Raw genomic sequence first — 20,122 nt, 5'->3', positions numbered from 1 at the left:
GTGGAATATGTGATGTGAAGTGTGACCAAAACTGCAGAAATTAATTTAACTAATGCCTGCTGTCATCATCTTCTGCTCTCCACCAGAAAACACAGTCATTCCAGTTAGGTCACACTGGATTTGTGTTAGGTAAAACAGACAGGAGTGTAAATGTGAAACTTTTAGAGGTTTACTGAGTGGCTATCACTAATGCCAAGAGTGAGTGAGTTCTTTCCCAAAAAAAGGCTGAGGATAACCCCCCGGAGCATCACAGTAAAGACAGCTGAAGAAAAGGTTGCATCCTGCCCAGGAGGAAGGGACAGGGGGTTCTCAGTTACGAGCTGCAGCAGGGGTTAACCTGTCCCTTTGCTCACCATCCCTCCGAGGCAGCATTTAAAAATAAATCACCATACTAGGGAAGGGCATCCGGCTCCAGGTGAAGAGAGAAAATCCTATACCACTGGGGAAAACCCTACACCAGCGGGCCACTGGCAGCCCTTGGAAAACACATCTTCAGGGGGGCAGGTCCCCACCGTCGCCTTCCTGGAGGTGCCGCGAGCGTTGGGCAGCTCCCCCAGCACCCCTCGCACCTCGGCAGACCCCGACGGACGCTGTCGGCAGCGTCCCAGCCCCGGCGAGGAGCCCTGCCCAGCCCGAGGCTGCCTCCATACCACGGCTGGAGAGACATGAGGTCGCTGAGGCTGGATTCGGTCATTTGATGCCATCCCAGCCCTGCTTTAGCTCCCGTCCCATCTTTCCGCACAGCAGAGGCAGCCCTGGGGATGTGTGCACGTCCCGCGGGCAGAACGGCACGGCGTGGCGGAGGACCTCCCCGCGCGGAGCCCGGCTGAGCGATGGCCTGCCGACAGCTGGATGTTTTGCTTCAAAGCCATGCGTGATTTCTGCGTGGCTTTGAGGCTGGGACATCCCAGCTTCTTCTTCAAGCTGGGACGTCCAATGCAACATCTCAGCAAACTGGTGGCATCCGTGGGGTGACAGGAAAACAAGGTGACGATCCGCTTTCTAATTATCTTCCAGCCTCTCCCACCTCCCCACCCACGCCCTTTTTGCAATCTAGTGATTAACTTAATTACAGTTCCAGCTCCAGGAGTCGATCCAGCCCAAGAGCAGGAGCTTTGCCAGGAGGGTCTTGCCCCATGTGTCCTGTCTGGGTTCAGCCCAAGACCATGGACACGTACACGAGCAACGCTGGCTACAGAAGCAAATCCCGTTGTCTCATGTGGGGGATTTAAGCGCTAACTCCCGGTGCGAGCCAGATGCGTGGGATCTGCTGTATGGAAAGAACACACTGGACGGAGAATTGCAAAAGCTCAACCTCTCCAGCCAAGGATGGGGTGGAGGATGTATTGCACCCAGGGGGCAAGGGGACACCTTTGGGCTTTGCAGTAGAGGCAATGCAATTGTCCGATTATTGGGAGGATCCCGGGGGTGGCTGCTGCTCCCCCACTGCTCCCTGGCTCCCTCCCTCCCCAGGCAGAGAGCTCATCTTTATTTTAAGACACCATTCACAGCGTTCACTGGCGAGGCTGCCCTGTCCAGCGCAGGCAGATGCTTTCGCTGCAGCTTTTCCCCAGGGACCAGGGTCTGAGCAAGGACCGTGGGTCCGGGATTGGGCCGGAGCCGTGGCCGTGGCCGTGGCCGTGGCTGTGGCTGTGACCGCTGTGCCGGTGCTGGCGGGAGGTGAGAGCCGGGAGCAGCCCAGGGCCCAGCTGCACCCAACGTTTGCTCCCTCATCCCGGGGGATTCGCCGTGGGCACCTCTAGCTCTGCCGCCCCAGTAGCACTGCAACAGGCACCCTAATTAAAAAAAGCAATTAGTGGAGTAACACCAAGGGCTTACCCTTCCCTCTGGGAGACGGGATGCGCTGCCTGCCTTTTGCAAGTGCCCTGTCCCCCTTGCAGGCTCATGCCGAGACCAACCTAAAGCATCATCTCTTCTCCCATCCTTCACTGCAGCGCTGCTTCCCGGCACCTCGCTTGTGCGGACCGAGACGTGCCGGCACACGGGACCGGCTGGGAGCAGCCACTAACACATGCCATGAGTTACGCAGTCCTCATGGTCTCGTCTCTGGCACCCGAGGAGGATGGCTCTGGGCTGCCGAGGCTGCTGGGGACCCAGGGACGACGCGCCGGGTGCAGGTACCTTGTTTCAGGCGTTTGCCAGCAGGCAGCGGGCGGTTGAACGCAGGGCTGCGCACAGCTCTCCTCCGTGGGTCTTGCGTGTGTGTTTTTGCTTCCCAGGGGAAAAGTGTCTGGAGGAAGTGGAAACCACAAGGGATGCTGTAAAAACTACTTGGTTGTTGGAAGTTGAAATGTTTTGTGGCGACATAGGAAACCCTTCTGGGCGGGGGGCACTCAGCGATGGAGGGGTGAAGCGGCATCTCCCCCCATCGGCTCCTGCTCAGCAGCCCCCGGGCGCGGGGGGCTCGGACCCTGCAGCAGGGTCTCGACAGCAGACCCCCCCATCCGCACCCTGCTCGGGACCCGCTGCCCCATTCCCAGCAGGCAGGGAGGTTAAGCTGGTCGATGCTTCACCCGCCTTGCAAATGTCACCGTCCGTCCCCCCCCGCCAGCCGCCCCCAGTGTCCACGCAGGACACTGGCCAAAATGTCAGACCACAAAGCGGGAGCTGGCTGGGCTCGCGCTGCAGGTGTGGCTGCCCCGCGGCCGCCGGCTCCCGCCCCGCGCGCCCACGGATGGATGGACGGACGGATGGACAGACAGACAGCAGCGCCAGCCGCCGCCGCTCCTGGCTGCGAGCAGGCTTCTCACGGCTTTGTTTTCCTGCTCTGGTTATGGTTGCTTTTCTCCAGCTCTCCTCCCTTCTCTCTGTCCCTTGTTGCATTTTGATACGGGAGATGCAGATGCATGGCCGCTTGCAGCGGGTTGCTGCTCTGTTTGCAGGCCAGCTCTGCCCGGTAAAACCAGCGGCTGATGCCAAATGACAGACTCTAGCCCCAAAATCTCACTCTATGCAATGCTCTTACGCCAAGGGGCTGATCTGGTTCTCCTGTTGTACCACGTCCCGTCTGAGCCCTCTAGTCCCACCCCAAGCAAAACCTCCTGCCGATGGTCCTGTTTCAGGTACGTGCCTGGTCACCGCTCCTCTTGGTCACCCTCTGTCAGCCTCGAGCCCTCGCCAATCTCTCAGTGCTCAGATGGGTCCGAAATCTCAGTGTGCTGGTGCTAATAAGGCATGAAGCTCGAATTAGGAGCGAAAAGCAGGAATTTTCATGTGGTGTCAGATGCAACACTTCCTGCAGCTGGCCCTCTGAAGGGCGGCCAAGCTCAATCAAGGGTTGGCTCAGGCTTCAAAACTGGGATTTGAGTTTGGGTTCAGACTTTATACCATGTCCTTCCCCAAAGAAGCAGAGGATGCTGGAATTGAGGGTTTCATCTCCAGGCCAAGTGAAACCCCACATCCATCCTCGTGGTTAACCATCAGTAGACATATCATCACTCAGAAATCAAACTTCCTCCAGCATAGTCTCAGTCTTGGTTGTTCCAAGGAAAATCACTTGGTTTCTGGGTTCACCATAAGCTCAGCAGTGATTTACTATGCTGAAAATGCACAGGGAGTTAATTTTGTTCATTCTGAAATATCTGTATAAGGACTATATAGTTTGTCTTGTTAAGTTCTAAGAAAAACTGGCTGGAAGAATTCTGTTCTTAATTCTGCTGCTCAAGATCTTATTTTAAATTTAGCATCTAGTAGCTATGGATGCTAACTCCTGTTTTTTTTCTCTGAGCTGCCTGAGCAAACAGCTTGGGCTGTGTTTTCCCGTGCACACTGTTGCTCAATAACTTAACAGTGCGAGAAAATCTTGAGATAATAATTGCTGTTACCAGGAAAATCTTCCAGTAAATAATAGTTTTCTTATCTGCATGACTTTAGGACTGGAGAAGATGCTTTCTAGTGCATACTGCAGTGCACAAGAGCATGCAAGGAGAGTTTCAAATGAAAGATCAGAGCAAGGCAAGCTTAAAGCTGAATCTTGTTATGTGCAGATGAGCAGGTCGGGAAAAACCCCAGAATAATTAGCTGTGGATAACTCGCCACTGGAGTAAACTAGGGAGAGAAGCTGTGCATCTCCACCTCGTGCTGTCTGTAGAGCCAGACAGGTCACTTCTTTGACCCACGGTCTTTAGGCAAAAATTGGGGATTTCTCAGTTCCAGGCAGTGGGTGGCTCTGGAGGCCCATGGACACTGGGCTGTCCATTTGTCATCCTCATTTCCAGCCTAGAAAGGAGCATGAATCACACACTGGGACGTGCCAGACCTCGGTAGAAGATACAGCCCTAATTGTGGTCCTCCCTGTCCCAGACAGGGGTACACCAAGGCACCTGCGTCTGTAAAGAGGTGGGCACCGATTCAGTCCTTCCCGTGACATCTGTGAAGCAGGCAGCGTGACCGCAGGCTGCGTGTCAGCAGGCAGGAGCAGGCAGCCGCTCCTGCACTGCTCCAAGGAAAACAGTGCCCTGCCTCGGATGCTGCCGCGGGTTTCCATAACAGTACCCTCAGAGGCAAGGGGATATTTTTTTGAAAAGCTCTTCTACCCTTTCTCAGCTCTGTAAACAACAAACCACCATAAAAAGCATGTCGCAGGAGAGAAGTCTGCAATTTTAACTACCTGATGAAACTCAGCTGCTGTACCGAGCGCTTCGCAGAGTGCTGCCCGCGGAGGTGACACCCACGCTGTTTATTTCCAGCTCCCGAGTGGGCAGTCTAGAGACATGGGAATGTTTGTCGTGCCCGGTGTTTCCACAGCTGGTTTAGGGGAAAGCTGTGGGGTCAAGCTGGCCCACAGGGATGCAGCCGAGGATGCTAGCAATGATAGGAGGCACAAAGGTGCCTTGGTTTGTCTAAGTGGAGGAAAACCCCAAACTAAACCAAAAAACTTTGGGACAAAAAAAAAGGCAGCCTTGTGGGATGCAAGCTTTGCCATCCCTGTTGTGCTGCAGCGGTGCCAGGACACGGGGGCTGCTCACGGCCCTGGAAAAAACGGAGTGCCAGGAGCAGGCTGCAGTGATCTGCTTGCAGGTACTTTGCATGCTGATGTTAATGTTTTACATGTTTGTGGAGTGTCTCCACCCCAGTGCAATTCGTAAGACACTTGTCCTAGCTCGGCTGAATTTTTAAAAATTACATAAATGCACCCCAGTATACGTAGCTTTCCCCTTTGTAACCTGGCTGGTCTTAGGGCGCAAACATCCCCTATCCACAGCGCTACGTGGGCAGGAAAGGGCTGATCCAAACTGCGCTCGCACACAATAGCGTCCTCCAAAACGTCTGATGCTGCCAGCTGCCCGCCCCGGTCAGCAGGAGCCGGTCAGCGAGCCCCCAGACACAGCTCCAGCTCTGACCCCCCAGGGCAGCTGCTCTCAGAAGCCCCGGGCACGCAGCAGCCAGCCTGGAGAGGGGCGATGGATGCAGCCGGGCTCGGGCGATGGGACCGAACCGCCGTGTGCCAGCTCCACGGTTTGGGGAACAGGAGCTGCCATCCCTGCCTGCCACGGCATCCCTGGCCGGGACCCCAATGGGTTTTTATCTTTTTCTTACTCAGGAGCCACGCATTCAGCCCCCACGCTGGGGTGCAGGGTCCCCAGGGAGTAAATGAGCATCCCCCGACTGCCTGCACCATTTCCTGCGCTTTGCGTGGCACCCACGCATGTGCACCCGCAGAGGATCGCATCTGCACCAGGTTAGGTGTAAGCTACAAAAACCCCATTTAGAGTTTGGCAGTTGGTAAACTTTTCCCATCAGTCAGAAGCTTTTTAGAACACCCCGCAGCAAAGGGAGTATTAAGGAAAGGGAAGGGAGGGTGTTTTATGTCCAAGATTTGACCTGCAATTGAAACTCAAATATAAAGGGAGATGGAAATTCCAGTGGAAAATGTACCCAGTTGAGTAGTATTCTTCTGTATAACATAAACATGCCCTGTGAGGATGTGCAGCTGTTAGAGAAGTAACGAGTGACCTCTCTAGGGAGAAAAGTAATCAGAGTGGGTGAAAGCTTTGGGGAGCTGCCAGGCCACGGCTATGGGAACGGCCCTGCACTAGGTCTGGGGGGGGGTGTTTGGAAATGAACGGAGGGGTCAGGGTGGTCCATCTCCTGCTTGGATGGTGCAGGGATGCAGAAGGTCGCCTGTGCGACTGCCCCAGGCAGCGTGTGGCAGGGGAGACGTGCAGAAAGCAGCCAGGTTGTCTGGCACTGAGCTCCAGTGATTGGCATAATTTTGGGGGGGGCTTTATGGCGTGCAGAGTGTCTCTGGTATAAGCAAACAGCTTGGATCTGGAGTTCATCTTCTGATGCACAGACTGGGATTTGTCACGGTAAAGATCTCCCCCTCCTGTCCGCCCGGGCAGCGCAGAATAAGAGCAAACGAGTGAAATAACTCGTTCGGAGCTCCTGCTCTTGTTCCATGACCTAAGCACAGACCAGACAGGCTCGCCGTGCAATTCGGGGACCACCCTGAGCAAGCGAGGGTGACCGTGCCCTGAAGGCTGGCGTGCAGGCTGGGCAAGCTGCCTGCCTGCAAACCCTGGGCTGGGGATGCCAGGTGGGAGCTGCGCCCGTAAGGGCCACTGTGCACCTTGCACGGGCCACCGCCGGAGCTGGCTTCACCTTGGGGTGGTCGGTGCCTCTCGTGGGACCCAGGGAAGGGTCCTGACGGGGTACAGGAGCACTGTCTTGCAGTGCCAGGAGGAGATCATGCCCGGCCCCACCACCCTGTCCATGCAGAGGGACACAGGGGTGGAGGAGGAGGAGGTGTGAGGTCGGCGAGGAAGGGCACGGGCAGCACTGGGCACCGGTAGGTTGTCCCTGAGCAGCGCTGGGGATGCCTGAGGACATCTCTGGAGGAGAAGCCATCCAGCCATGGTCTCTGGCGGTGGCTCGCAAAGGGCAGCGGTGAGATCTGCTCTGGGAGGTGCTGCTGGCGAGCTCAGGCTTTCTGTAGAAATGAGGTCCCTGCATGGGCGAGTGCTGGCAAGGCTCGTCTGCAGGTGGGACAGGCAGATATAACTCCAGAGACGTGGGAAGAAAAGATCTGAGGTCAAGGCTGACGCCCAGATTTCAACTCTTGAAGCACAGATCTAAATTAAGAGCCAGAAGCAAGGACAGACTTTATGAGCACAAGCACGTCATGAGTCATTTATGAACTGCGTGTCTAGACTGTTGTGGGCAAAGTGCAAATCTTTGGGAGGACGACTCAGAGAGGACAACACCACACCAGAAATGAGTCTGAAGAGGACAAAAGGGGTTTGGATGTCACCCTGTGAGTCAGTGGTGCGGAGCCAGGGCTGGAGCTGGCTGGGGCTGGCACCCTGGGCACAGCAGCCAGCCCGGCTCCTGCACCCTGCAAAACGCTTCACGTGGAAAGCCCTTTTCTGCCTCTTTTCTAATCTTTGGCCTCAGGGTTAGCTGTCAGGCTTGGATGCCTCAGGCTTGGAAATGCTGCCTACGAGATGTCAGCTTGGTCCATCCCCAGGCAGCTCCGCACGGTTTTCCTGGGCAAGGGAGCGGGTCTGGGATACAGGGGCAGCATGAACCCCAGTAAGGGGGAACACATCCTGCTGAGAGGGTACGCAGGCGGCACGCACCCTAGTAAAGGGGTACACAGCCTAGTAAAGGGCTACACACCCTAGTAAGGGGGTACACAGCCTAGTAAAGGGCTACAGACCCTAGTAAGGGGGTACACAGGCAGCAGGCACCCCAGTGAGGGGCTCTGCAGCTGCAGGGGGGCTGTGCGAGGTAGCAGGTCGGAGCAGCTTTGCACGATTTTTTCCAGCCGAGCGTTATGCCGCAGAGGTGCGTAGCAGGGAGGGTTTGCTGCTCTCACGCCAAACCCACGGGCTGCGAGGGCGAGCGGTGGCAGGGAGCTGTGCTGGGCCCTGCGGCCGGGCAGAGCGTGGCAGCTTCTGCACCTGGGCTTGAAGGAGGAAGACGGTAATTGCTCAGTGACCGTAATTATTGCCCTGGGCTTTAGCCCGGCGCTGGGCGGTGGAGCGGTTGCCCCATGGCTGCAGGGAGCTCCAGGCTCTCTCGCTCGGTGTGATGGATTCCCTTCCGTGCTCCTCAGGTTTCCAGCCTTCTGGAATAGCTGGCTTTTTCACATCAGTAAGCGACTCTGTGCAGTGTTATTTCGGTCACCGGATCACTTTAATCGCTGTTTTTCCATTCTGCTCTCCTCTCATTTTTATCTTTCTCTCTCTGCTGGCACCACTCTGGAGGATGCAATTTTCTGCGGTGATTTCACTCCTCTTAAAGTGCCTCTGTCTCATCCTGGGAAGGGTCAGACCCAGCAATTTGGGAAAGCACAAACAGAAGGGCAAAGGGGGCTCTTCTGAATTCACTTTTGAGTTAGTTCTAAGACCCAGAAGAGTGGGTTTTGTTACCTTATTAAAACAAAGGTTAGGCTTTAAGCTGGACCATGGATGCGTGTTAAGATGCCGTGCTGGGGTTAATAGAATAATATTTAGCACTGGCTGTGTATTAGCCATTCTTAAAAGGAATTCATAAATATTAAGCATGGCACTCTTTGAGGGCCTGTGTTAGCCTTTAGCTGCCATGTTTAGCAGCCAGGCAAACGAAGCATTTTTGTTATGCTGTTTTCCTTAGTGTGTGAGCAAGCTTGTGGCAGGCAGAGTTTTGTTACCTTCAGATGCCGGGTACTCTGCACCCTGCAGACCTGCCTCTGCCTCCTCCCCTGGCTGAAGTCCATTGCTGCCTCCGACCCAGGCATGAAGCGTGAGTCCCTGTCCCTCCATCAAACACGTTACACTTACAGCATTTAGAGTATACAAAATCTGCAAGTCACTGGTTGCTTCTGCAACTGCTCTGCAAGGCCTCAGCATCTGCTTTTGTTCTCCGACAGCATTAAACCAACAGACACTGATGTTGGAAACAAGGCAAAAAATAGTAACTGCCATTACAGAGAAATACTGAGTCAGGCATCTTTCTTCTTTAACAAATGGGGAGAGAGGGAGGATTACTGCATTCATGAACGCCACACAACACGCCGGGGCAGAGATACCATGACAAAGCAATTGTCCCTCTCTCTCTCGCTGAACTGGTTTTCAACAAATTCTTCTGCGAAGAGATTTCTATTGTGAGCCGTTTGAAAGACAAACCCAGCCAGGCCTCCGGCCCAAACGATAACCACTTATAGTTCTGCAGTGGCAGAAAAGGTATACAGGGTTTCTAAAAATGCCCCCATCACGAGTTATTGCCCGCCGTGTTCAAGAGGGTGATGCTTCGGTACCCAGGGTCAGCCGTGCCAGAGCAGCCTGTGAGGGTCAGGGCAGGTTTCACCAGGCACCTCCCTGGAATATTTGTTCTTGGTTAGGTTTACTAAAAGGGTTTGTAAGATACAATGCATGTGCTAACATGTGTCTCAAGGCCCTGGTTGTGGTCTCTCTCTCTCTCTGTTGCACGACAAATATGTCCCGGCATACATTGCTCTTCAGCGTGTTTCTGGTGGCAGCTGGTTCGTATGAAGAAGTTCAGGTCTGACGCTGTCTGGCAGAAAAGCCTTGAACCTCCATCCCACAGCTCTGCCCGCGCTGGGGCCGTGCCCACTGCCCCTCGCGTTGGCTTTCTGCTGGCTCCCTGCTTGCGAAAGGTGGAAAAATGCTTCCCTTGGATCTGCTGCGATGGGAAATTCCTGGTGGCCCTGACTCTTCTCTGGGGGCTGATCCTGAGCCTGTGCTGGGACAGGCTGTGGTTAGAGGGATCCTGGTGATGGTCGGGCTTTGCCTTCTGGGAATTTATCTGTAGCTGGTGATAGGTTTGGTTTGACCTGCTGTTAATGCTCATCTTTCTCCATCATTCCTTGCAACCTCTTATTTCTGAACCCTCATTTAGAAAGGAGTACATTCATCTCATCTAAACTCCTGTGATTTTGGGGGGTTATGAAATTAAGGATGATTAAAAGGGGAGTTTTTTAATGCAATGGGTGAATCTACTCGGCATTCCTGCATCTGGCATTCCTGCGGTTCTGGAGAGGAAGGTGCTACTCCTGCAGCTGAGAAGCTAGACCCAGCTGTATTTTCAGGGGTCACTGTGCAATTACCCCAAACTGGTGTTTAAACAATACAGGGTGAGGCTGACACCCCCACTTTGATGGGAGTTGCCCCGGGACCTCCAGGGCTGCCGGGGGTCAGGGCATCGCCAGTCACCTTCCCTGCACCTTCCTGCAGCTCTTCCCCACTCCCACGGCCTCTCGTGATAGATCGCATGCTGAAATGACGCCAGGCTCCGAGAGGCAGCAGTTCTTGTTTGATAATCTTATTTCCCGCTAAGCAGAAGCCAAACGCTAAGAGCAGTTTCCATAGTATGCATGTGCTCCCGTGCATTTATTTCCTCGCCCCCCTCACCCTCCAGCCAGCAGACCCGCAGCAGCGCGCAGGGATGCGGCTGCAAGCAGCCGTGCCCGGCACCGCTCCGCCGTGACTGCTGCTCCCGGAGGGTGAGACAACCGTCCCCTCTCCAGACGCGAGTCCTGGGCTCTGCCGTCGCTGGCACCCCGAGCGGAGGTGGTGGTTGCACCTGAAGGTAACACCACATTTGGGAAGTGGCAAGTCTAGGGAGCCTGCGAGGGTCAGAGGCTCAAGAAATTTGGGCTTAGAAAAGGCTATCTGAATTGTACAAGCGTGTGCAAGTCCACTGTTCTGTTAAGGGCAAAAAAAGAAAAAAACCAACAACATAGTTTATCTGGCTCTTAAAGGGGTGCTTGCTGTTCACTTTGAAGGTGCCTCTTCACCCCTCCTCCTCCACCCAAATCATCAGACGTTTGCTAGGAGAGCTAGGATTCATGGGCAGGGGTGCCTGGTGTCCCACTGGGAGCTGCGTCTCCAGTGCACCCGGAGTGGGTCGGCTGGACCCGAGAGGGTCTCTTGTACAAAACCAAGCACGTGGCCGGATTGTAACTGGAGCCTGGCAGTGGTCTCGGTTGGAGCCTGCAGGGCATGGGACATGGGATTTGGGATACGGGATACGGGACGTTGCAGCTGCCCCCCAGGATGCATGTGCCACCGGTCGCCCTCCTCAGGCACACGGCGGTCTTCAAAGCCTTTGCCAAGCGCCTGAAAATGGATGGACTCTGGCCCAGCACCACGTGAACTGCCTGACCCAGACAGCCAGGTCTCGGTGGGACAGCAGGCTCCCAGCCTACACCGCTGTCGGCTGTGCCAGCAAATGCCGCTCCTCGCCCCCGAAAACTGCACAGCCGCTTCCCACGGCAAACAATCCCTAGGAAATTGTATCTGTCCTCTATGGAGGAAAATCACCCAGCATCCTCCAACCCTGCAAGTTCAGCAAATGGAGGCAAATATTTGCAGGCAAAAAAAGACTCAAGGGGAAGAGCCCAAACTGACCACTGCCGGACAAAGTGAGTAAGAAATAACCCCCGTCCCCATCCCCGTGGGTGCGCGGAGCTGAGGGGAGGGTGGTGCAGCGCAGGTGAGGGGTTTTACTGCAAGGGATGCTGAAGGTGTGCACGGCCACCAGGGCACCGTCACGAGTGGCACCCGCAGCAAACCTCATCCTGAGGGTGGTCGTGGGCACCCCGAGAGTGGATGCAGCCACTTAATTAACTCTGTCCCAGCTGAAGCCAGGACACACGGCCAGCCTGGGATCCACAGACAGCACAAGATCGGGACTGACTCAATCACCAGCTAGCAATTATTACACCATTAAAATAAAAATCGGTGATTGCTTCCTCACTGAAAAGTTACAACCTACTTTCTCTAATTAGTACCCTAAAGCTAGGCTTATTTCCTGTTGAAAAGCGTGTGCTTGTGGTTCAGGATTGCAATGTCTCTTAAAAGTCCTTCTTGGTGCTTCCTCCCCCAGGCTGTGGCTCACGCAAATATGGGCTGGCTGAGAAATGGATGGAAGCATTTGCGGTTTGGTTGGGTTCCTGTGCTAATTAAGGGCCACATCCAGCATCTTGAAGCTGGTGAAAACCACCCAGCTGAAAGGAGGTTGATTTCTGCAGGGAAGGGGCAGTGGCACTTCCAAAACGACCCCAGAATTTTCCCTGCAACAGGTAGACACGGCCCCGGAGGGGAGAAAAAACCTGGGAGTGCAGAGGAGCGGGAAAGGTCCTTCCTAAGTGCTAAGTTCTGTTATTTTTTTACTTTCTGACTTGGCATCAAAGGAGAAAACAAATATTTTAAAAGGTGCTTGAAATTCTGATTTTGGTCTCTTCTGAGTGCTTCATTGGAAGCACGCTGAAATAAGAGGAGAGAGACTGAAATAAAACCGCCGCAGCTATTATCCTTATGGGCCTTGTGACTTAGCCCTAACTCCTCATTACAACTATGCTCTGAGCTGCTAACTGCTATCTAAGCCAAACCAAAGATGCCAAATATAAAGACAAATTGCTGCAAGCTCTAATTGCCCCGGCTGGGCGGGCGCAGGTGCTGTGCACGGCCGAGCCCCCGCACGTCCCCCGCTGCTCCCCTTCCACCTCCCTGAGCATCTTGGCTTGTTCGTGCCATTTAGCCAAGGGGAAATGCAGATAAAGCAGACACAGAGGTAAGAGCTCCCCGTCAGCGCTGTGCCCGAGGACAGGGGTCCTGGGCACCGCAGGGCTTCGGCTCGAGGAGCAGCGGGCAGGAGCCGAGCCATGCAGCTGACGGGGAATAAAGTGGAAGGAGCCGTAGCCAGCTGCATGATGAGCTGCCTCGGTTGGGAGGAAGATCAAGGTCTCAGGAGTGGGAGGAAGGCCAAAGTCATTTGGGGAGCTTGGGAGGGAAAGTCTATCCCCTGGGCTGGGGTGGAGCTGGGAAGGAAAGTTTATCCAAAGGACTTGCAAAGCTCTGGGTCTGGCTGGAGACCTCGGTGGACCCGAACTCTCTCCAGCCCTAATCCAAAGTGCATGTTCCTGCGCATCCCGAGTGCTCGGAGCGGCGGCTCCGGCGGCCAGAGGAAGTGGGGCCGAGCCGGTGTTGCGGGGAGAACAATTGGACATTGTGCTGCCTTATCGCCACCGAGCCCAGTCCTGCCCTTAGGAACCGATTAAACTTTAGACCCCTGTTTGTGCAGATTCTTCCCGTACATCTCACGCGCTCTCCAAGGCGATCGCCGCAGGGGTTGAGAGCTGCCTGGGCTCCCCGTTACCGTTGTTCGCAGCCCATCTCCCAGCCAGCGCGTCGGGTCCGGCAGCCCATGGGGACAGGGGTGATGCTGGGGTGCTCGCACGCAGCTTTCACTGGAGCAGGGAGCAAACCCGGGAGCCGGGGAGTGGCGAGGTGATGCTCCCCCCGGGACGGCCACGGCAGCCATCCGGAGGGCTGCTGACGGGGCCGGTGGGGTGCGCTGGGAGGTACTGGTACCTCTGAGCGATGGGCAGGGTGGGGGGGGCGGCAGCTCACGCACGAGACCCTGAGGCACCTTCGACGTGTCACCCACACGGCAGCAGCACCCTGGGCCACATGGGTCTCAGCCGGTGCTCGGCCTCCGAAGCCCCCGTGCAAGGCAAGGGGCACGTGCCCAAAGCGGGGGGCTGAGCCGGCTCGGGGTGCGTCTGTGCAAACGGCACGGGCACGGAGCAGGCTGTCGCTGGGTGTCCGGCCAGGAAACCAGGCAAGTCGTACAAAATTAATTTAACCCGCTTTGCTTCCATCTTGTCTTGTTCAACCATTGCTTTTACTCATTTTCTTCTTACCTCCCTCACCAGCACTTCCCAGCCTGGATCCTGACCCCTCCCTGCTGGCTTGCATGGCCCCGACTGAAATGACCCATCCCAAATACTGCTGGGACCGGGGGACACCAGAACAGCCCGGGGAGCCACGGCTCCAGAGCCGGAGGAGGAGGAGGCGATGCTCAGCGCTTACCCCTTTGGGCAGGAAAAGGTCTGAGGGAGCAGAGGTTGGCTACGCACAATTACTTTTAGTAAGATCTGAACGTACAGAATCCTATGCGAGTCAAAAAATATTTTTCAGTAGGACTTGGGTGTCTGGCTAGAGTAGGCCCAAGGACTTTTTTTTTTTTTAAGGAAACATTTTTTTTTTTTTCATCAGAAACGAACCATTTTATAGTGCTGTGTCATTTCAACAAACTTCCTATTTGTTTGGGTTTTTTTAATGGTCCAAATATTGCATTTTGCTATTTAAAATGTGGGTTTTTTATATTCCGATTCAAATTCTGATCCGGGCTTCTGCCCAAAGCTTTAGGTTAATTCGCAGTAATTCCCAGACTGCCCTTTGGAATAACACTCGTGCTCTTTGCAGCCTTCCTCTCCCCCGGCAGCAGCGCTCTGCAGCCACTTGCGGGCTTCGGGCTTTTTGGCCAAGCCAGGTGGGGAGCAGCACGCCTGAAACCCTAAAGCCGGCCCTGCAGAAGGGACCTGCCCCCCCCCCCCCCCCGCCCCCAGCCCACCTCTGCGCTCCGACCTCCGCCTTCTCCAGCCCCCGCGGGTGTCCGAGCATCCTGCGGGGAGCCGTGGGGCTGGCAGGACACGCGTGGGCAGGCTCAGCCCCGCCGCTTCCCCCGCTTGCATCGCCCCCGGGGGTGGGGGGGGGTGGGGGGGCCCCCACGTCCCGCCGCTGCCCGCGATTCCCCCCCCCCCCAGCCCCGGCACCTACCGCCGGCTCCGCGCTCCTCCCGGCTGCGGCTCTGCCGTGTGCGAGCGAGGGGAGAAAAGGGACAAAATACCAAGAATTAAACAAAACCACCACCACCAACAAAAAGGAAGATGATGATGAAAAGCTGCCTGGCGGCGGCGGGAGCGGCGGCGGGGGGGGGCCGGGGGTGCTGGGTGGCTCCCACCCCTCCCGGGGCCGGGCACCTGCGCTGGGGGGGGGGAGCGGGGGGGGGGGCGGGTTGCGGGCAGCTGCCTGCACTGCCCGGACCGTCAGGTCAACCCAGCGGGCGGGGGCTGGGGCTGGGGCTGGGGCTGAGCCTCCCCCCGCCGAGGACAGCGCGGACTGCGGCGCGGTGGAGGCAGAGAAAGGGAAAAAAAAAAAAAAAAAAAACAAAAAACCCAAACCCCAACCAAACCCCCAAAGCTGGAGGAAAAGCCGTGGTTTCTGTTCCTCGCTTTTCTCCTTCCCATCCCTGCGGTCCATGGCGGTTTGTGCAAGCGCCGGTTATTTCAGTATTCCCCCCCCCCCCCCGCCCCGGGGAAGGCAATAAAGCCCCTCGGGGCAGCCGGGGAGAGGGGGCTCCGGCACCCTGCCTTAACCCTGGCACCCCGCTTTGGGCTGCGGAGAGCTTGGCCTTAAAAGCCGAAATGCTCTCGAGAGCGCTGTCAGCCTGATAAAATAATGGCTCCAGCTCCCCAAGGACGGGAGCTTGTGCCTGGTGCTGATGCCGGCTCTGCGCCGGGGCCTCGGCCTCGTGGGGTGCTGGTGGTGGGCTCGTGGGGTGCTGGTGGTGGGCTTATGGGGTGCCGGCGGTGGGGTGCAGGCTGCACGGCGTGCGGAGGCTGCGTGTTAGCTGGCTGCAGCGTTGAAGAAGCAAGTGCGATGACTTCACAGCTTGGCCTGCCTCCACGAGTGCTTTGATGTGGTGTTTAAGCTGTGTTATCTAAGGCTCGCTTAGAATAGGCTTTTAGTTCCGGCTCACATGGAGTCCGTGTATTTGGACAGGCAGTCCGGACTGAAAGTATACTGAGCGCAGGCGTTTTGATAAAAACGTATTCTAGTTGACTGCAGTTAACAGCAGCTAGCGGGGATGGCTCCTAATGCACCCAACAGCACAGGTAGACTCTGGGCCTTCCTAGCATATCAATATTCCTTTTTTTTTTAGTTTGAATACGCCCACACAAGATTTCCTCCTAGCATTTCAGCCACATGTTGAAAATAGAAGGAAAAAAAATAAGAAAGATATAGCCAAACGTTTCTGAATCTCAAAAAAAAGAGTGGCCCTGGCTTTGGTTCGGCCTTTCCTGGATGAAAGGCATTGGGGTTGTTAGCATATGAGGAAACACTGTTCCATTTTCTCACGCGACGGAACATCCCCCTTGTTTCAGAGCTGCAGGGAGATTGCACCCCCTCCCCGCACCCCCAGCCCTCCCCGCCGCTTGCCTGGCTCTCCTCACACCCCTGTTGTGGTCGGAGTTGGCAGCTCTGGTGCTGTGCGGGGCACGGGGCACCACTGATGGTATCCTGCCAAATTTAGTGCTGTGTCCTTTCTGCCCGTCCTGAAGGCAGCCGTCCCCGGGACGGAGCCAACAGCGTGGAGCAAACACTTCCTTCAGCAGCAGGCTCCTGTGCTCGTCACTAGAAAGATGAGCAGAAAGTCCCTGCACTGAGAAGTGCCTTGGCCGAAGCCCAGATGCCGATGGTGCCGCAGCGGTCCCCGGGCCCTGCTGCCGTGCTGCCCTGCACCGAGAGCTGGCGAGGAGGGGGGTCACCACCTTCACAGCCAGCTCTGCCTGCTCCTGCCCTCCCCAGCCCTGCCTGGGAAGCCCTGATTGCAGCAGATGCCCCTGTTATTTCCCAGGCTCTCGGGATGGCTTTCAGTGGCTCCTGCTCCGGTCTGGGGTGAGGAACATCCTCACCTTGCTGCCTTGAATGTCCACAGGCCTCCTTGGCTGTGAGTCCCATAAATAATATACACTTCTTGGGGTTGTTTGGAAGCGCAGTGAGTAATTAACAATAGAGCCGCTTTCTGCCCCGAGGAAGCAGTAGGTGCTTCTCTCTGCCCGGCACCCAGCTGTACGCAGGCAGTGCCTGTGCGGGCAGCTGAGCGCCAGCACACGCTGCCCCAGCGGCTCCTCTTCCCCCCAAACCACCATCACGCAGCAGAGATGACTTAGGCAAAACTTTCGGCAAGTTTAAAATGAGACCCACGAGATCCCCCGGGTCCCAGGCTTTAGTTTCATCCTTCTTGGAGCTGTATTGCTGTAACGGCTCAGCAAGTGCCACCAGCCCAGTACAAGCTGGGAACAGCACTGAAGTGGAAAGTCCCCCCACTTCTGCCTCCCTGCCAGCTCCCTGCCTCCGAGCCCGGAGAGAGGAAAAGGAAACCCCAGTTGTTCCCCCAGCGACACACACCCAGCCGAGCCTGCAAACTTGGCCAGGAGTTCAGGAACCAGGAACGCGCGTTGCAGACCATTTGGGAAGGGGTTGCAAAGCCCCCGCGAGGCTGCGTGCCCGGGGGGTTACCAGGGGATGCTGGAGGAGGCACTCACCTGCCGGCTCAGGGTGCACGGTGCTGGGCGGCGGTGCGGGCAGCAGCACGGTGGAAGCAGCTGGGAGGCAATGCTGCTGACCTGCCCCGAGGCAGGCAGGAGCTGCCTGGGGTCACCCTGTCCCTCGCCCCGCTCCCCGGGGGCCAGGCAGCTCCTGGAGGGACACTCACCCACACCCGAACACCACTCACGGGTGGCTCCAGAGCAAGGCAGCGTCCCTCAGATGGGCGCAGGCATCGGGGCTGTGCCGGATCCCAGGCAAAAGCTGGCATCGGCCGGCGGGCACAGCGACCAAAGCAGCACCGTGGGCTGCAGCTCTGCACCCACATAGGACAAGGAAGTATGGATAATCCTTTGCCTTGCTATTTTTTTCCTCTCATGTGATCTTGTTTTTGGACTGCTATTTTGGGGCTGGACTCCAGCCCAGGTGAAAGACAAGGATTTAGTGCAGCCTGCCTACCCCCCTCTCCCGAAGGGCCTCCCAGGACCTCTGCCTGTCTGTCCGGAGGATAGGGTTAAACCCTGCTGCTGGCTCATGTTGGGTGTGTGCTTCCCAGCCCTTTCCCTCTCTTGCTGCAGAGCCATTTCTAGCCCCAGACCACTTCTGTGCAGTCAGGGGATGAGGGCAAACATGCCATGCCCGGCTGCCCCTCTGCCGCGTCCCGTGGGCACCCCCCGCTCTGGGTCCCCCAGGGCTCTTGCTAGGACTCGGCACAGCTGCAGAGTCAAAGTCTCCCCAGCACTGTTTGCCCTCTTTCTGCCTGTTTCCCCCCCCCAGAAACAGCCTGTCAGGAAGCTGACGGGAGATAAATTAAAAAAATGCTCGCGGCTTGCAGCAGCCTTGACATAAACTGTTGCGAGGCCTGACCCCGCAAACTGCTCATCGTCCCCCTCGTGCAGGTTGCAAGCGTTCTACCAGTGCTTGGAGGAAATGGGCGTGCATGGACATGGGGGAGGCGGGGGGCTGCTGGGGGTCCCCCCATACGATGTGTGGGAGGCCAGACCCTGTGCTGCAGCGTGCACATGTCCTGTCCCTCCCTGCCCTGGGGCCTCCTCCTCTGGGGACGGGTCCTTGGGGACATCCTGGTGCCTCTGGCCCCACATGCTCAGCACTGGCAGGGCTGATTATTTTTATCCCATTTATGTCTTTCAGCCCTCTGGATGAAAGTTGAAGGGTGCCAGTGGGGCGCTGGGGAAGGACAGCCTGGTTCTGCCAGCTCGGTGGGTGGCAGGAGTTACCCCATGTGTGGGCAGGAGTGGGGCAGAAAATGAATGCCTGGGATGCGGCACTGTGTCTCGCCTGTCCCCACATGCATGTGTCGCATGCGGACACATCCCTGCCCTTTCATGGTGGGTGGCAGGAAGAGTGGATGCTGTTACGGCATATTTGATTCCTTAAATTGGGTCTTTGCATGAATAAAACTCGTTAAAGGTTCCTGTGCTGAAGACCAGAGGTGCCGGTGTAACGGGGCTGATCCCGCTGGGGACTTTCTGCACTGTGTAGTCGGCCCAGGGCGAGGGGTCTTATCGCAGCTGGGAGAGGGTGCATGCACAGTCACACCTTTGCTCAGACAAGTTGGAGTCCCAGAGAAACCTGGATTTCCCCTCTCCCTAGGAAGTGTCCCCAGTTCAGCTATGGAAGAAGCCAGTTTCGGCAGCCGGCACTGAACTGCACAGCACTGCGGGCAGGCGGCACACGGCGGCAAGTGTCGGGTGAAGGACGGGACCCACGATGTGAAACTTTAATCAGAGGTAGGTAAGATTTGGCTTACAGAGAAGTGGGTTATTCCAGATGCATGCTACATCAGTGAAAAATTCAGGTCCAAAAATTAGAAACCACTCCTTTTTCAGCCTATTTCACAATCTTTACATAACACATAAAATTGTTTTCTTTTTCCTGCTTCCCATTAACCAGTTTTATGTGAAATAAGGAGTTGCTCTCTGACACCTATTAAATGCTCTGCTGCCTCTCAGGGTGGGGTCGGAACTCTTTCCGTGTGACCGCCACCAGGGTAAAAGCTTTTCTTTTGCACTCTCTGCAAATTGGAGTGTTTCTGATAGCAGTGGGTAACCAAAAGCTCCCGCGAAGCCGCTTGTCCCCGTTGGAAGAATTGCTGTGTGCGGGCTGGAGGGGAAAACGATGACTTTAGAAACGTACTAGAGGTTTTTAGGAGGGGGCAGGACCGGTAAGACGAGGGAGCAGAGAAAATCTTGCGGCAGCGGGAGGCGCCGCGGCCGCCAGGGGGCGCCGCGGGGCCGCAGCTGGGCACAGCTGGATGCGGGGGGGGCGCAGCTGGGGGACGCGGCGCAGCTGGGACAGAAGCGGGAGCGGGCAAAGGTGGGGGGGTATGGCTCAGAAGAGGGGAGCGAGCACCGCCGGGGGGGCACAGCTGGAGCTGGGGCACGGCTGGAGCCCGGGCACAGCTGGGGTGGCTGTGGCACAGCTGGTAGCGGCGGGGTATGTGAGGCCCGCGCAGGTGAGGGTGCTCGCGGCTGCAGCGTCCACAGCTGGAGCACATCTGGGTGGCAGCAGAGCTGGCAGCTATGGCCCAGCCGGCCGCAGATACAGCTGGCACGGTGCACATCTGGCAGTGCACCCACCTCCCCGGGCCTGGGGCCCGGTTACCTGTGCTGGCTCCCAAAACCCACTGCAGCTGCTCCGGGCTTGGGTTTACTTCCTCCGTGACCCGGAGGTGGTGTCAGGCCTCTGCTCTTTCAGGTTGCAGCTGAGGTAATTAGGAAGGAATTGAAGATAGGCAGGAAGACTGTTTCTCATTAAGATCATCTCATTCACCCTGACTTCTGTCAAAACCAGTCACTCTCCCAACCAGACACACAGTAGAGTAATTTTGTTTGTCTTTTCTGTGGTCTTCCATGTTGCTCTCAGTCCTGGCTCGTTCGCCAGGATCCCTTTGGTCTTTTCCAGTCACCGTTTCCCAGGAAGGATCACCCCCTCCTGAAGAATGACTCCCATCCTTT

The 20,122-nt window shown here is 56.5% G+C and overlaps 2 protein-coding genes across 10 annotated transcripts in view; one reads left to right on the top strand and one right to left on the bottom strand.

The window, feature by feature from the left end:
• The window catches only part of FGF1 (fibroblast growth factor 1), a 31,918-nt gene extending 14,478 nt beyond the window's left edge, over nt 1-17,440 (bottom strand). Inside the window, exons 1-2 of one of the 7 annotated variants that reach the window (XM_052816635.1) lie at nt 17,144-17,439; nt 2,143-2,251 (exon numbers count right to left, since the gene is read on the bottom strand). The gene's annotated coding sequence lies outside the window, so the exon portion shown is untranslated. Of the gene's footprint in view, nt 1-1,919; nt 1,941-2,142; nt 2,252-14,591; nt 14,793-17,143 lie in introns of those variants that run through there. The other 6 variants (XM_052816640.1, XM_052816633.1, XM_052816637.1 and 3 more) reach the window with 6 other exon arrangements.
• On the top strand, nt 1,637-19,007 carry LOC128155100 (uncharacterized). 3 transcript variants are annotated; one of them, XM_052816632.1, is made up of 3 exons: nt 1,637-2,138; nt 13,685-13,899; nt 18,759-19,007. In XM_052816632.1, exons 1-3 carry the CDS (start codon nt 2,084-2,086, stop codon nt 18,858-18,860), a joined length of 372 nt encoding a protein of 123 aa, XP_052672592.1. In that variant the 5' UTR covers nt 1,637-2,083; the 3' UTR covers nt 18,861-19,007. The 3 variants fall into 3 exon arrangements, 2 of the variants coding, with proteins under 2 accessions (XP_052672592.1, XP_052672591.1); XM_052816631.1 differs by lacking the exon at nt 1,637-2,138 and adding an exon at nt 10,042-11,389; XR_008239530.1 differs by lacking the exons at nt 1,637-2,138; nt 18,759-19,007 and adding an exon at nt 10,042-11,389 and having other exon boundaries at nt 11,854-14,255.
• The last annotated feature ends 1,115 nt before the right edge of the window (nt 19,008-20,122 follow it).

This window comes from Harpia harpyja, chromosome 20 (assembly GCF_026419915.1).
Source record: "Harpia harpyja isolate bHarHar1 chromosome 20, bHarHar1 primary haplotype, whole genome shotgun sequence".
Lineage (NCBI taxonomy): Eukaryota > Metazoa > Chordata > Aves > Accipitriformes > Accipitridae > Harpia > Harpia harpyja.
Note: the sequence above shows the minus strand (reverse complement) of the source record. Positions and strands in the feature narration are given on the sequence as shown.

Coding starts and splice junctions, on each gene's coding strand:
- LOC128155100 (XM_052816631.1), top strand. CDS start 11,095: ATGGACTCTGGCCCAGCACCACGTGAACTGCCTGACCCAGACAGCCAG. Junction 11,390..13,684: donor ACTGACCACTGCCGGACAAA/GTGAGTAAGAAA, acceptor CTCCCTCACCAG/CACTTCCCAGCCTGGATCCT. Junction 13,900..18,758: donor GCTACGCACAATTACTTTTA/GTAAGATCTGAA, acceptor CCCTCTCCCTAG/GAAGTGTCCCCAGTTCAGCT.